The sequence below is a fragment of the Cynocephalus volans genome, chromosome 3, assembly GCF_027409185.1.
Source record: "Cynocephalus volans isolate mCynVol1 chromosome 3, mCynVol1.pri, whole genome shotgun sequence".
NCBI lineage: Eukaryota > Metazoa > Chordata > Mammalia > Dermoptera > Cynocephalidae > Cynocephalus > Cynocephalus volans.
The window spans coordinates 88,037,927-88,053,384 of NC_084462.1; the positions used below are offsets into that span (position 1 = coordinate 88,037,927).

The following is a 15,458-nucleotide window of genomic DNA, read 5'->3' on the forward strand; positions in this document are numbered from 1 at the left end:
GTAATTATTATGTAAGTAAAATATTTTTTATTAGGAAAATTTAAAAACTCCAAGAAAAGATTCTTCTTACTGTAGTTTAAGCCATTATATTTGGATCAATACTTATAAAAGTAAAGAATAATTTGTTGTCATTCATTCTTTAAATTAGTGTTTTTCAAAGTTTGATTAATGATAGTAATTTATTGAATGCTTACTCTGTGTGCTAGGCACTGTGGTGAATGATTTACCATTTAATCTCATTTAATCCTCACCAAAAAGTTTTAAGCTAGTTTTTAGCTGGGTTTTTTTTGACTGGGGGAGGGGAGAACCCTACCTTTTTCTTTTCTGTTTTTTCATTTCTTTTTCTGTTTTTAACTAACTAGTGATAATAAACATTTACCCATTTTCCATCTTTAGCATCATAATCAAGTTTGAACCTAAGCCTTTATGTTTGGGAGTCTGAAGAGTTTTCTGAGTCATTTTTGGCCATTAGTAGTTATGTGCATCATTGTATTGACATGCTGCTCTTATTAGCTATGCCTAGATCTCTTCAGCACCTTTGTAATTGCAGAAGCATATGTGAAAGAAAACGGATTTCATCGATAGTTTCTATTTAGTTAAACTTATAAATTTCTTTTCTTTAATTAAATTACATATCTGTGAAAGTTAAACGGCTTTTCTGGAAAGTCAGTTGGAAGTTCTGACATTTAGATGTTAGACTGCATGAATTGGTCACTCCAACTTCTCTAACTTCTTCTACCTTTACAAATGTTATGGTCTAGCCTGAGAGAATTAGTAATTCACTTGACTTTTATTGCATATGACTAACAATCTTATATGAACACAATAGCTTTTTGTTTCAATGCTACAGAATAGTAGAATCTTTTTGAAGATATTTTAAGAGCTTGAATTAACTAAAAGTTTAGATAAATATGTTGCCACCAATGTAAACAACTCCACTAAGGTGTACAATCGAAGAAATATCTTCTCAAAGTTTAGTTTGTACATGCTCAGGCACATAAAAGTCTGCATGGGTCGGGGTGTGTGTGTTATCTCAGTTGGTTAGAGAGCAGCCTTGTAACACCAAGGTCAGGGTTTTTCAGTTTCTGGTACCAGCCAGCCAACAAAAAAGAAAAAAAACCTTAAAAAAATCTACCACAAATTATTTCTCTGCCTGTTGACTGTCCAGTTTCTTTTACCATCAATTGTCAGACTCATCCTAATTTTAGAAATGTTTATATATATTTTTTTCAAGGGCTTTTTAGGATCTGGGAAATGTAGTAGTAGTAATAGTAATAGTATCTCCATTTTACGTATGATGAAACTCAGGTTTGTGGAGGTCGAATAATTTTATCCAAGATCACGTAGTTATTAAGTGGTGAAAGGAGGTTTGTGCTCAAAGTCTGACTGATTGCTATGTTGTGTATCTGTGACCACTATAATATATTGCCTCTCCTATGCAGTTTCTTCAGGTGATCTGTGGGCTTGTCTCTTTTAGAATGTTTATAATTTGGTTTACGATAGGAATAAATATTTGTGTATGTAATTATCATTTTGTTTTATATCAAGCAAAAGCATCACCATTCCTACTTTTACTTCTTTAGCTTTTTCTAGTAATAAGTAGTCTTTTGAAATAAGTGTTCTGCTATTGTTTTGCCCTTTTGAAATGATTATATACCAAATATAGTGTAAGAACCATCAGTACACTAATTGTTAATGCTCATTTTCTTTTCTTTTACTATCTAAGCAGTGCAATAAACACTTTTTCTGGATACCGAATAGCCAGAATGAAGCAGCAGATGGACTGTGTTTTAAATGGAAGCTGGCTGGCTGGTATGGTCTTCTGGCATAGAGAGAGAAGTCACTTGTGATAGTTTAGGATACCATGCCATTTTGCTTGAGAGTTATAGCTTTAAATAGTACCTTAATGATTACATTCATACATTTTTGACATATAAAACAAATTTTAATGTTAGTCCTTTGAGTACCTGATAAAATCTATTAAAATGCTTTCATTGTGAAACTGAATGATTTTATGAGCAAATGTAACTGCAGGTTGTCAATGCTTGATGATTAGAATGTCTTATTGACGTACTGTTGTTCAGAGAGAAGAGATTACTTTTAGCTGGAATTGGGGTGGGTGCAGTGTGTGTGTGTGTGGTGGGGGGCGGTGTTGCGTTGTGCCCTAAAGAGTGGATAGGATATAGATATATGGAAACTCATTCCAAGTCAACCGTTTTGGAAGTCATGAGACAGAAAAATAAAAGCTGTCTTTTGGGGATTGCAGTTACATTTTCTCTCATGAGGTGAATTACCTCCAATTAGTACACTATTCATTAATAAACAAAGGCAATCATATTTTCCTGTCTTTTTATCAAAGCTTACAGGCCACTCAGGTGGGACATGGAATCTTCCTAGAGGAAGAAATATTTAAACTGAAGATTAAATAGGAATTAGTTGGGGAAAAAACGAGAGAAGATGATTTTAAATAAAGGGACACAGAAGCTTTTGAGGCAGGAAAGAGCATGTCTTTTCAGAAGACCCAGAGGCTATTGTGGCTGAACCCAGTGAGTGGGAGGGTAACTCAAGTTGGTTGAAGGTAAGATTATATAGGACTTTTAAAAATGATTACTTTGGCAGGCTTAGAAGAATGCTTTAGGAAGGGAGTTTAGTTAGGAGTCTAATGTAATCAACAAGGTAAGAGATATAGTGGTAGAATGAATAAGGATTTGGCAAGATATACTAAGTGAATAGATTTGAGAGTTACTTGGGACGTAGAATTGGAAATTGTGTTTGGTTAAGATGTGGACCTCATGTCTGCAGTGTAGTTATCTGGTCTTTTTAAGATTCTCTTTCATAAAACCGTATTTTGTAGCTCTAGCCTACAGTCCTATACCAACTTTTCTTTGCTTAGCTTTATTTTTCTTTGTGGCCAAGTTATATAATACCTTATAGACCGACCTTCAGGACCACCCTTCTTTTTGTCTTTAGAACAACTTTTGTTAATTGCTAACAAGGTGGCTTTTCCAAAGGTGTGATGCATCTGGTAGCTGTAAAAAGTTCCCTTTTCCTCTCTAATAGTGATTTTTGAACCAGGTCTTTTTTGCACATTGTTTTTTTTTTTTTTTTTTGTCCCTAAAATAGGGTAATAAAACTGAATTGGCTTTTAGGGATAAGTTACTGGGCAGTATGAGATTGTTTTGTTTTTGCTTTTATGTTTTTAATTTGAGGTTCAGTCGTAGGCAAAATACCTTTGAAATGTTATTTTTTTCTTAAATAAACATAGTTTCTATTTTATTGTTTAAATATTTCTGTATAGAATTTTCAGTCTTTTTAGAATATTTCAAATGCAGTTTTCTTCCCTGCTTTATTTTACTTTTATGGCATTATAATTCAAAAGTCATGAACAAGGGATCTCAGATATCTTCAAAGGTGGTGTAGATTATCTTGACTTTTGAATTAGATCAAAGAATATTTATGATATTACAGTAATTTTTTATCTAGAGGTTTTTACATTTTGGAATATACATATTTTAAATCAACAATATTTTTAGAGTTTTTAGGCTTTGTCTTTTATTCTTACATATTTCAACATTTCACTGTTGGTTGTTCTTAAGGTTTCTGGGGGTCACTTTTTCTTCTTACGTAATTGGTTTCCTTTTAATTTTTTCTTAAATACTTTACCATAGCATAACTTAAAAAGAAAGCTTTTTAGATGAAAGGCAGGAACTCCATTATTTTAATGATAGTCATTGCAAATACTGCAAAGATGAAAGTTCTTGAGTTATGCCTTGATTGTGTGTGATCTCAGAAACTTCTTACGTATGATTATGCCTTAAAATATTTACTACCTGTAGTTAGCATTCAACCAGAGTGAACATTTGTTTTCATATGGATATTTTTTTAAAAAAAATCAAAGCAATAGTTAATGTGTTTGAAAACCTTAGTAGTTGTTCTATTGAATATGTTACTGTTTTATGCCCTACATTTCATTTTGTAATTATTTTTCTGAAATTTTCTTAAGGGCTTGGTGATAAAGCCTAATTATGGTTTAAGGCAAACAAAAATAATTAGAGCACTCAAAGCATAAAGGTTGTTTGCGTTCTGGGTATTCTGTAGTTTATTTGTGACCCTTGATTACCAAATATCATAATAACAGGGTTGAAGCCAGGCATGTTGCCATGAGTACATCTTGAAAACTAGAGTCCCAGTATTTACCTTGCCTTTTAAAAAAAGCAGTACATATATTTATGGCCTCTCTGTCTTTGGTAAATCCTGTGATAATTGAGATCCATGATGTTCTGTTGTCTTTTTTTTTTTTTTTTTTTAAAGATGACCGGTAAGGGGATCTTAACCCTTGACTTGGTGTGGTCAGCACCACGCTCACCCAGTGAGCGAACCGGCCATCCGTATATGGGATCCAAACCCGGGGCCTTGGTGTTATCAGCACCGCACTCTCCCGAGTGAGCCACGGGCCGGCCCCATGATGTTCTGTTGTGAGTTGATAGCATCTTAGCATGTTTCAGAGCAACTGTGTATCTGGATGATAGCTTGATTTCAGTAGAGAATGGTTTTATTTAATTACACTTTTTGTAAAGTGTTGCTTCAAATAACACATTAAAAAACCCATGTTAATTAGAAATAGTTTTTATGTCTTTTTTTTCTGAATTAGTTATATTTTTAAAAACTTTTTTTTTAATGTTGACAGTTTTCAAACCCACAGGAAAGTTGGAGGATGAACCTGTATACCTCTCACTTGTATTCACCACTTGTTAACATCTTGCCATACCTGAATGTTCTCTCTCTCTCTCTCTCTCTCACACACATACATACACACAATTTTATTTTGCCAAATTATCTGAAAGTAGGCCTCAGATATCATGACACTTCATTTTTAAATACTTTGGCATGTATCTCCCAAGAACAAGGACAGCCTCCTACATATCCACAGCTCCATTATATTTCCTAAAATACCAACATCAATTTAGAACATTATCTGACATATGGTCCGTATTCAAGTTTCCCTAATTGTCCCCTAAATGTCTTTTATAGCTGTTTGTTTTGCATCCAGAATCCAATTAAAGTTTATACATTGTATTTGATTATTGTGTCTCTTTAGTCTCCTCCCATCTAGGATAATTTTGTTGCCTTCCTTGTTCTTCATTACATTGAAGTTTTCGAAGGGTCCAACCCAGTTGTGTGCAGGACCACACACTTTCTGGGTTCATTGTTTCTTGATAGTTAGATTCAAGTCAGACATTTCTAGGAAGAACACAAGTGATATTTTGCAACCTTCCATTGCATCACATTAGGAAGCACCTAATATTGTGACCACTGAGTGACCACTTGGTGAAAATGATGACTGCCAGTTCTTTACAGGTTACCTTTCTTCCTTTGTAACTAATAGTAATCTTTGGTGTGATACTTTGATAACACTAGAATATCCTGTTTCACTAAAACATTTCACCAGTGCTCTTAGCATCCACTAGTGATCCTTGCTTGCTTATTACATTAGGGATTATAATGATAATTTTTCTTAATTTGTCATTCCTTCTAAGTTAACTAGGTATTCTTCTATCAAGATCTTTCCTCTTTCCCCCTTTCTCTCCGTTTTTATGAGGTATTATTATATATAAGTAGGTTTTTTTGTTTTTGACAGCTGGCTGGTATGGGGATCTGAATTCTTGACCTTGGTGATTTAACACCATGCTTTAATCAGTTGAGCTAACTGGCCAGCCTGATAAATAGATTTAAAAAAATTCAATGTGTTATAATCCATTACATTCATTATTCCTTTGATGCTTTTTTATTGAAGAGTAACATACAACAGGAAAGTCTATAGATCATTAAGTGTACAGTTCGATGAATAATATCACAAAGTGATAAACATTGCTCGGTTCATAGATGGAAGGTAGACAGTATGTATACCTTTGTGTCTGGCTAATATCACTCGGTATTGTTTAGGTCAGAGTCATTCATGTTTTACGTATAGTCACTTTAATTTCTGTTTAGTAGTCCCAGGTATGACTCTGATAGTTTATTTGCTATCATTGACTGTCTGGGTTGTTTCTAGGTTTTGACTGTTATGAATAAAGCTGCTATGAATGTTTTGTGCATGTCTTGGGATCTTTAGTTGGGTGTAGGTTGCCTGTGGACAAGAATTTTGGCAGTAATTTTTTTACCCAGGCAAGGCCAGAGGTGCTGTTTTAAGCTTCCAGAATCCTCTCTGAGCCTCTCATAAATTATTAAAGCATATTTTGGGGGTTTATTTGTGTAAATGTTAATATATGAGGATACTTCAAAAAGTTCATGGAAAAAGAGAATTGAAAGATGATATGAATCTTACCATGAATTTTCTGAAGTACCTTTGTTTACTGTTATACAGTATCACATCTGTGTGCTGCTTATTATCACTCACTCAATCCAAAAAGGAAACACTTTATTCTGTATATCAGTTCATATATAAATGGAGTAGAGCCATATTTAAAATTCTCTTTTGAATTGTGCAATTTTATTAAGCAAATGTAAACTTTGTTATGAACTTAGGAAATTTTATAAGTTTTGTACCTCATATAACTAAATGAAGAGAAATTGTTAATTTAAACATACACATGCAAAGATAGTTGGAGCTACTAGTCAACCATTTACATAGATATCTACAGCACCACTGGAAACTGAGTTTAAAAACCATGTAAAAGTTTTCCTGTGTAAGAAAGAAGCAGGGAAAGCAAAAGTAGCAGACAAAGGAAAAATAAATTTCTATTTATACTGTTATATATGTTCACTGATTTTTCCTTTTTTTTTTTTTTTTTCTCTCTAGTAGTGGCTACAGAAGAAGTGGTTACTGCAGAATCAGTGGATGGTGCAATTCAGCAAGTAGTTAGTTCAGGGGGTCAGCAAGTCATCACAATAGTTACGGATGGAATTCAGCTTGGAAATTTGCATTCCATTCCAACCAGTGGAATAGGTCAGCCCATCATTGTGACTATGCCAGATGGACAACAAGGTTAGTAGACATTTACATGAAGTTTGTTTATTTTCAATTCTCAGGAAATAGTGATGTTTTCCAAAGCATTTATTTTTGTAACCTTTTGCAATAGACTTAATTACCTATCTTTATTTGCTTAGGCTAATACTAAAATTAGCTTGCTTTCTCTGAGTGCACACTTGGTGGAAAGATAGATTGACCTCAAAGTATTCTGGTTGGAAAATAAGCTTAAATATTGCTACAGACTATAAACAAAATAAATAATTCATAATCAGCATTGGACAATAATTGCCTAGACCATTTTATGCAATTCAAATATCATATGACTTGTTTATTTTTATTTATTTTTTTTGTAATTTTTATTTTAAAATTTACTTGTACATTTTTGTAGTGTACAGTGTGTTGTTTCAATACATGCATATACTGCACAATGATTCACTTAGGGTAGATAGCATAGTTTTGTACCTGTTAATCCACCACTTTCTCCTCTCCCCACTCCCCTCCCTTCTCAGCCTCTGATAACTACTATTCTACACTCTTCATCTATGAGAACCAATTTTTTTTTTAATGCCACATTTAAGTGAGATCATGTGGTATTTGTCTTTCTGTACCTAGATTACTTCACTTAACATGATGGTTTCCAGTTCCATCCATGTTGCTGTAAATGATTGGATATCTTTTTTTTTTTTTTTTATTGCTGAATAGTATTCCATTGTATATATATACCACAGTTTTGTTATCCATTCATCCATTGATGGGCATTTAGGTTGATTCCATCTATTGACTATTGTGAATAATGAACACGGGAATGCAGGAGTCTTTTTGATATATTGATTTCATTTCCTTTTAAAAATACCATGTAAGAAAGAGCAACTGAAGAAATTCAACTAAGGAAGTAGTGGGAATATGGTGGCAACTTTCAGCAGTTTTGTTGTGAATTTTCCCACTTTTTTTCCTCTTGGAAAGCACAAAGAGTAAAAAGATGGACTGAATGAAAGCCCCAACTACATTTTCAGTGATGCTGAAAGGCTAAGAAAACCTCAAGATTCCACATTTTAGGTGCCACCAAAAGCATCTAAGACCATTAGAGCTAGGCCAAGAGAAACTTGGTGGAAACTGACAGTGATGCATCAAGGTTGAGCTCAGAAATCACCGATAAATATATACCCCTGGAAAGTTAGGGCCCAGCCTGAGTAGAAAGGGCTGAAAGCAGGGCTAAGGTAGAATAGGACATGCATATGAGAGGAAGACAGAGAAGGTGCAGAAAGTACCTATCTGAGAAAGCACTGCCCTGTATCTTATCCCCTTTCCCTGCAAAAAGTGTGCACACATAACTTTTTAGAAAATGACCAGGGCTGGCTGGTTCAGTTTGTTAGAGGGCAGTGCTGCTAACATCAAGGTCAGGGGTTCAGATCCTTTTATGGGCCAGCAGCAAAAAAAAAAAAAGAGAGAGAGAAAATGATCAGGATTGTAGAGATTGTGCCTCTTCATGGCCCCTTAAGGAAATGATGAAGGGCAGAGCTACAGGTAGAACTTCTAAACCAGATTTGGTTTTGAGTGACAGAGGGGGTGTGGTGCTAAAGAGGGACCAGATTTCAAAAAAAGCGTTTGTTGCTGTAGCCTCAGAAGAGGAAACTCTTGACCTGTGAAGCCAGGGAGAGCTTCCTCTTTCACTCTGTGGAAATCTTCTGCTGATAGCTGGTCCTAGATTTGGATTAGGCCCAGGTGCTTTCACAAAGCTTTAGAGAGCTAATTTTAATTGTTTAGAAAGGAAGAAAACTTTCAAAGTATATGTCAAGCAGACATAACATTATTTCCAAAACCTGACATTATGTAAACTAATCTTACTGATGAACAAATGGAAAGGAACCCATGTTTTTGGAAGGGAAGATTCAATGTCATAAAGCTCTCCATTCTTCCTGAGTTAATTTACAGATATAATGTATTATGAAAAACAGACTATTAGTTTGCTAGGACTGCCATAACAAAACTGGATGACTTAAACAACAGAAATTTACTTTCTCAAGGTTCTGAAGGATAGAAGTCAGATTTGGTTTCTTCTGAGGCCTCTCTAATTGATTTGCAAATGGCTGCCTTCTGGCTGTGTTCTCACATGGTGGACTTCAGTTTGTGTATGTTATCTGTGCCTTAATCTCTTTTTTGGGGGTAGCTGGCCTGTACTGGGATCAAACCCTTGACCTTGGTGTTAACAACACCGTGCTCTAACCAACTGAGCTAACCAGCCAACCCTGTGCTCTATCTCTTCCTTTTATAAGGACACCAGTCATATTGGATTAGGGCCCACCCATATGACCTCATTTTGCATTAATTATTTCTTTAAAGACTCTATCTCCAAATATAGCCACATTTTGAATTACTAGGGGTTAGGACTTCAACATATGAAGTTTGGGGATGGGTGTGGGGCACAATTCACCTCATATCAAAGATTTACAGTTTTTTTCTGTGATTAATGGATTCTAAGGCTTATGTTGATGTGGGAGAGGAAGAAAAAAGGAGGAAAACTCTGGAAAAGAAGAGCAATGAGAGAGGGCCCTAGTGAATATTAAAATAAACTTTTAAAGCCTCTGTAATTAAAAAAATACGTAGCTGACATATAAATATATAGAGAGCTGGACAGTTAGCTCACTTGGTTAGAGTGTGGTGCTGATTAACACCAAGGTCCAGAGTTTGATCCCTGCCCTGGCCAGCTGCCAAAACAAACCAATATAAATATATAGACTATACCAACAGTCCAATGAAACAGATATGAATTCTCAGTTCTTCCTGAGTTAATTTAGAAATGTAATGTTATATGAATAAAAAGAAATAAAACATTTTCTCAATAATTTGAGTGTTTTAAATTACATTGTGCTAAGTAAATATTAATTTTAGTATTTTTTTATTTTATGTTTACATTTGTATCTGACAATAGGAGAGTTTTTAATATTTTGACAAAATTTTAAAGGCCATGGAACAATTTTAATTTTCCCATTGGTTATTAAGATTGCTTTGCCTGATTTCAGCTTGTCATTTTTATGGTCCTGTATTGTGGTACCAAGCAAGAACAGCCTCTCTATGTATTTACCTTCATATAAAGTTACTAAAAGTTGAAACAAAGTCCAGCAGTTTAATAGGAAAACAAGCAAAGTTTATGAACAATGTTCATGAAGATATATATACACACAATGGAATATTATGCAGCTAAATAAAAGGAAGTTCTCTATGTACTGATGTGAGATACTCTAAACATATAGAGTGAAAAAAGCAGATGTAGAATATATCTATTGGGTATATGTATGTCTGTAGGTATTGTATGTATGCTACCTTTTGTGTAAGAAAGAAAAATGAGAATTACATATCCATGTTTGCTTTTACATAAACTAATACAATATAATACACAAGAAAGCAATAAAAGTGATTATGTGTGTTAGCCAGGGTGGCCATGAGACCCCTCAAAATATGCTTGTTAAATATTGGTTTGATTTTGAACCATATGAATGAATATATTATCTATAAAATTTTAAAAAAATAAGTAAGTACTTTAATAAGTAGATCCTTAGTAAAAAGCAAGGAGGTGAATGAGATATGGAGATCATCCTTATAAAACTCCAGTCAGTGTTTTGGAATATATTTATTTTAGATGTGTAGCATCAGCAGTGTCAAGATTAATTTTATTTCCACTAAACCTATATGAAAATGAAATAATGTATACATTTTTTCATTTTAGTATTAACAGTACCAGCAACGGACATTGCTGAAGAAACTGTTATAAGTGAAGAACCACCAGCTAAGAGACAGTGTATTGAAATAATTGAAAACCGGGTGGAATCTGCAGAAATAGAAGTAAGGAGTCTTTTACCCGGTGTGTTTTGCTGCGGTCCTCCAAAATAAATTCAGTTTGCTTTGCCTTACTTTTTTTTTTTTTGTCTTTTATATTTATTACTGATGGTATTTTGATACAGAATGAAGTGCACAGTATTATCATTTTGTTTAATTTTTTTATTGCCTTATACATACAGCAAGCCCTCAATAAATAAATATTGAATGAATGAATGAGTGAGTGAAGAATTTGTTTGTAACAGTCTGTCATTCTGGTAACATTGGAATATCTTTGGTTCTTACACTCCATCCTTTATTTTCTTTTAAACTTACATACATCATTCTCACAATCACTACTGGAAAATATCACTATATACTGAATAAAAATTTTTCTTTCAAAAATGAAATGCAGTAAGAAGGTGGTGGTTGTCAAGTGGGTTATTTTTTTAAAAAGTAGTGTATAACTACTTATTTCACTATTAAATACTTTAAGGAAATTAAGTTAGACTAGCTGTTGTAGGATTCAACTTTTTTTCCCTCTCCCAAACTAGTTTTTAAGTATAAACTAGTTTGTAGGTATAATCAAACCATAATTACCTCACAGGTTTTTTTCTCACATGACTGTAAATAAAATTATGTCCCCTGAATTTGATGTTAACTTATATCAAATAAAAATAAAGTTATTCTTAAATAACCTTGAAAGAGCAACTGCAACGTAGAAAGCGTTGGACATGAAATCCAGTGAGCTGGGTTTGAATCCCAACTTTGCCCTATGAACTTTGAGGCAAGTTATTTCACCTTTCTGAGTTTTGATTTTATTTTCTCCCAAATTGGAATTTAGAATAATATCATCTCCATTTTAGGGTTCTTATGAGAATTGAAAGTCATCATACTCATATACAGTATTTGTAAGATCTGATATATGTATATAGTAAATTTGGTGAATATTTAGTAATTCTTTGTAAAGGTTCTTGTTATCATAGAGAAAGGAGAAGATTTTTAAAAAATATTACTAAAAGACAACAGAAAAGAAAATTAGAAAATACCCTTCCTAGATTAATTGAAATATAAGACCAGGACATCTTTGGCTACAATCACAAAAAATTTATTATTTAGATAAAAAGAATCTGATTCACGGTTTTACCAGAATGTTTGGTAAAATTACGGCTTTAATTATTGAGGGTGGGGTTTTTTTCTTCAAAATCTAAAGTGACATGTAGGAATTCTTATTCAAAAACTAACAATTTATTCTGTTGAATGGTATCAGTATACTTATTACTTAATTTTTGTCTCTTTCTGATAGGTCACATGATCTTTTTCAGGCATATAAAGTGAAAAAAGTTTTGTCGTGTACTTTGCTTAAACTATCTAATAAAAAAGTTTTAAATTACTTGAATTTTTATTAGATATGAACAACAAATTATAGTTCTTAAATAGTGAATATGCAGCCTGTACCTTTATTTACCTAATGCCCAGTGAGCGTTATTATCTCCTGCAAAGTTCAGCCTGATTCCTCTTTTACACTCTTTCAGAGACCAGGGAGAATAACTGCAAATAATAGGAAAGTATGAATTGAGGTATATAAATTAACTAGGACCAAGGAGATGGAACTTTAGGGAGATGGAGTTTTAGCTTGGTATAAAGAACAGTGTTTTTTGTTTATTTTGTTTTTATTAATTAGAGCTTTCTGGTAATGAAATCTTACTCTCCATCACTGGAAGTGTTCAAGTCAGGGTACATGATCACTTAGGGCTATTACAGAGAAGCCTCAAAGCATATAGTTAGTACAGGTGGTAGAGGTGGGCTGGGGTTTATAGAAGGAAGACATGACCTCCACTGTTCTCATCAAACCAGGTAATCATTTCCTTATCATGAAGTTCTTTTGAATTTATTTTCTTAGATGACCAAGAGTTATCCTCGGGTTTCTCACATAACCAATAGAGTTAATACTCCTTTCTAAGTGACAGCTTGGCCATTAACCCAAAAAGTTTCTCTAAAGCCATGGTTCTCAACAGGGACAGTGTTGATCCTTGGGGACATTTGGCAATTTCTGGAGATATTTTTGGTTATCACTACTAATGGTATTCCACTGGCATTTAGTGGGTAGAGGCTGGGTAGACATCCTGCAATGCACAGGACAGCCCCCCACAATAGATTATGTGGATTATGTGGTCCAAAAATACCAGTAATGCTGAGATTGAGAAATGTTCTAAAAGAACTTTAAAAGTTAACTCATTTATATAGAATCTAACATGTTTGGGTTTTCACAGTTTGTCTGTTTGCAGTTACTAGAGTGACTATCTGTAAAGAAGGTGCTAAGAATTTATGTTTACAGAGTTTCCTAACAATGGAGAGGTTTACCAATAATCTGGAAAAATTAGTTTAACTTGTAAAAAATTTATTATAAGTTTTGTGGCTTTTACATTTGCGCTATAGCAATATAGGACATAAAATAGGTTTGTTTTTTAGAGGGAAAGGTACAAATAAGACAGAAAACTGCAATAATGTATATATAGTTTTGTTACTACCCTTTGGTATTACTGCATTGATGATAATTTTTTGAAGTATGCTATTTACAAATTTCTTCCATAAACAACATTAGCCTATTCTGAATTGAAATTAATTTTTGTCCATGGGAAGAAGGAAATGTAATTAGTGCATTAGGAATAACAGATTTTCTCTATTACTTAGTTGTGGAGGTTAGAGATGAATATGTTTATTAGCAAATTTTATTTTTAATGCAATATTTGTGTCCTTTAACCAGTGGTGGATTGGGATCCTTACTGTTCTTTTAAACACTGATTTCTGTAAACTTTATACAGTGTTTTATTTGGTGAATTTTTTTCCATTCCGTTTTTATTTATTTTACCTTATCCTTTTATGGATATCCTTCTTGATCTGCCAAAGCTTAAAACTTTCTAGTCATATCTCTTCTTGATAACTTTTTTCTCTAGGGCTGGAGATGGCAAAGTTTTTTTGGTAAAGGGCCCAGGTAGCAAATATTTTTGGCTTTATGGGCTGCACAGTCTCTTCCAACTACTCAGTACTCCTATTCTAGTGGAAAAGCAGCCATAGACAGTTTGGAAATGAATGGGTGTGGCTGTATTTTGATAAAATTTTATTTATTTATTTTTAATTTTTTGGGTGGCTGGCTGGTACAGGGATTGAACCTGGACCTTGGTGCTACTGATAAAACTTATTATAAAAATAAGATCATATTTGTCATGTTTGGCCCAGCGCAGTTAGAAAATTGATGTCTACCCAGAAGCAGACAGCTCACAACCCACCTAGTTTCTCTCTTTTTAAAAAACGTTTAGTGACTATGAATATGGATCTGGAATCAGATTTAGGTTTGAATTTTATTTTGCAATTTTCTGATTGTGTGATTTGGACAAGTTATTTAACCTTTTAAGGCTTGGCTTCCCCATCAGTAAAAAAGGGAAAATAATAGCATCTATATTATAAGATTGCTGTAAGGATTAAATAAAAATGCAGGTACAGGACTAGTACAATGGAGGGCATATAGTTAATGCTCAAATGCTCAGTAAATGTTAGTTACTATCATTATCATCTCTCTCAAATTTCTATTGAGGTATGGTAGAAAATAAATCACTATAATTTTTTGCTTTGTAATAACTAAAGCAAAATATAAATTTGATTACAAAATTATATATTAAAAATGATAAAACTGAGCTGGCCCATGGCTCACTTGGGAGAGTGTGGTGCTGATAACACCAAGGCAAAGGGTTTGGATCCCTATATAGGGATGGCCAGTTAGCTCACTTGGGAGAGTGTGATGCTGACAACACCAAGTCAAGGGTTAAGATCCCCTTACTGGTCATCTTTAAAAAAAAACAAAAAAAAAACAGGGTCAATCTGTTCCAGTATTTCCTACCAAATCAGAGCAAATTTTTTTCCTATTCAAAACTTTGGCTACCCAAGGATTTTATTTCTTAACACATGTAAAATATTAAAACACTTACACATGGCTGTGAGTGCTCCTGCCAGAGGTGGGCTGTAACTCCTGGGGAAGCAGTACCCAAACCCTCCTCTCCTCCACCCCACCCCACACCCCTTCCATTGGTGTGCTCAAATTCTGTGTAGTTCACTGCCAGTGTACTGGCACTGATTGCTTACCTGAAGCTGGTCTCTGGAGTGTCCTTTCTGATTTGTTCCTACACTGTCATCTTGCACTACGGTGTTGAGAAGAGGGTGGCAGGGGTATAGGGAGGCAGCAGAGTAGAGCCTGGGCATGGCTTAAATTGGAGATAAAGGTCATTCTTTTTTTCTACTGTACGTACATTTTGCATAATTGAAAGATCTGGACACTACCTGTATAATCAATTACTCCGACATCTAGTAGACCCATGGGAAAAATAAATGTTAAATCTAGCTTCATTCCCAGTGTGGGGAAGGGAGTGGGATTATAGGAAGATAGGAAGATTATATATGTTCCTTCTTGTGGACCATGTGAATAGTGAAGGAGAGGGAATCCTCTGGTGTTCACAATGGCAAATGTCAAGGAGGCAGTAGATATATAGGAAGAGACCCTCATACTATCCTTCCCCAGCAAGCTGCTTACCCTTCACCTTACAGTTCCCTTGGACCAAGTGTGAACGTAGCCTTTCTTGTGCTTTATAGTCCTACCCCAGGCCCCCACCCCACTAAGAAG

General features: G+C 34.2%; 1 protein-coding gene across 5 annotated transcripts in view; it reads left to right on the top strand.

Moving 5' to 3' along the window:
• GABPB1 (GA binding protein transcription factor subunit beta 1) overlaps positions 1–15,458 on the top strand; it is a 64,181-nt gene that overhangs the window by 46,261 nt on the left and 2,462 nt on the right. For 2 of the 5 annotated variants that reach the window (XM_063088700.1, XM_063088702.1), the window contains exons 7-8: positions 6,800–6,985; positions 10,695–10,810. In XM_063088700.1, coding sequence (XP_062944770.1) covers positions 6,800–6,985; positions 10,695–10,810 — 302 coding nt within the window. Of the gene's footprint in view, positions 1–6,799; positions 6,986–10,694; positions 10,978–15,458 lie in introns of those variants that run through there. The other 3 variants (XM_063088701.1, XM_063088703.1, XM_063088705.1) reach the window with 2 other exon arrangements.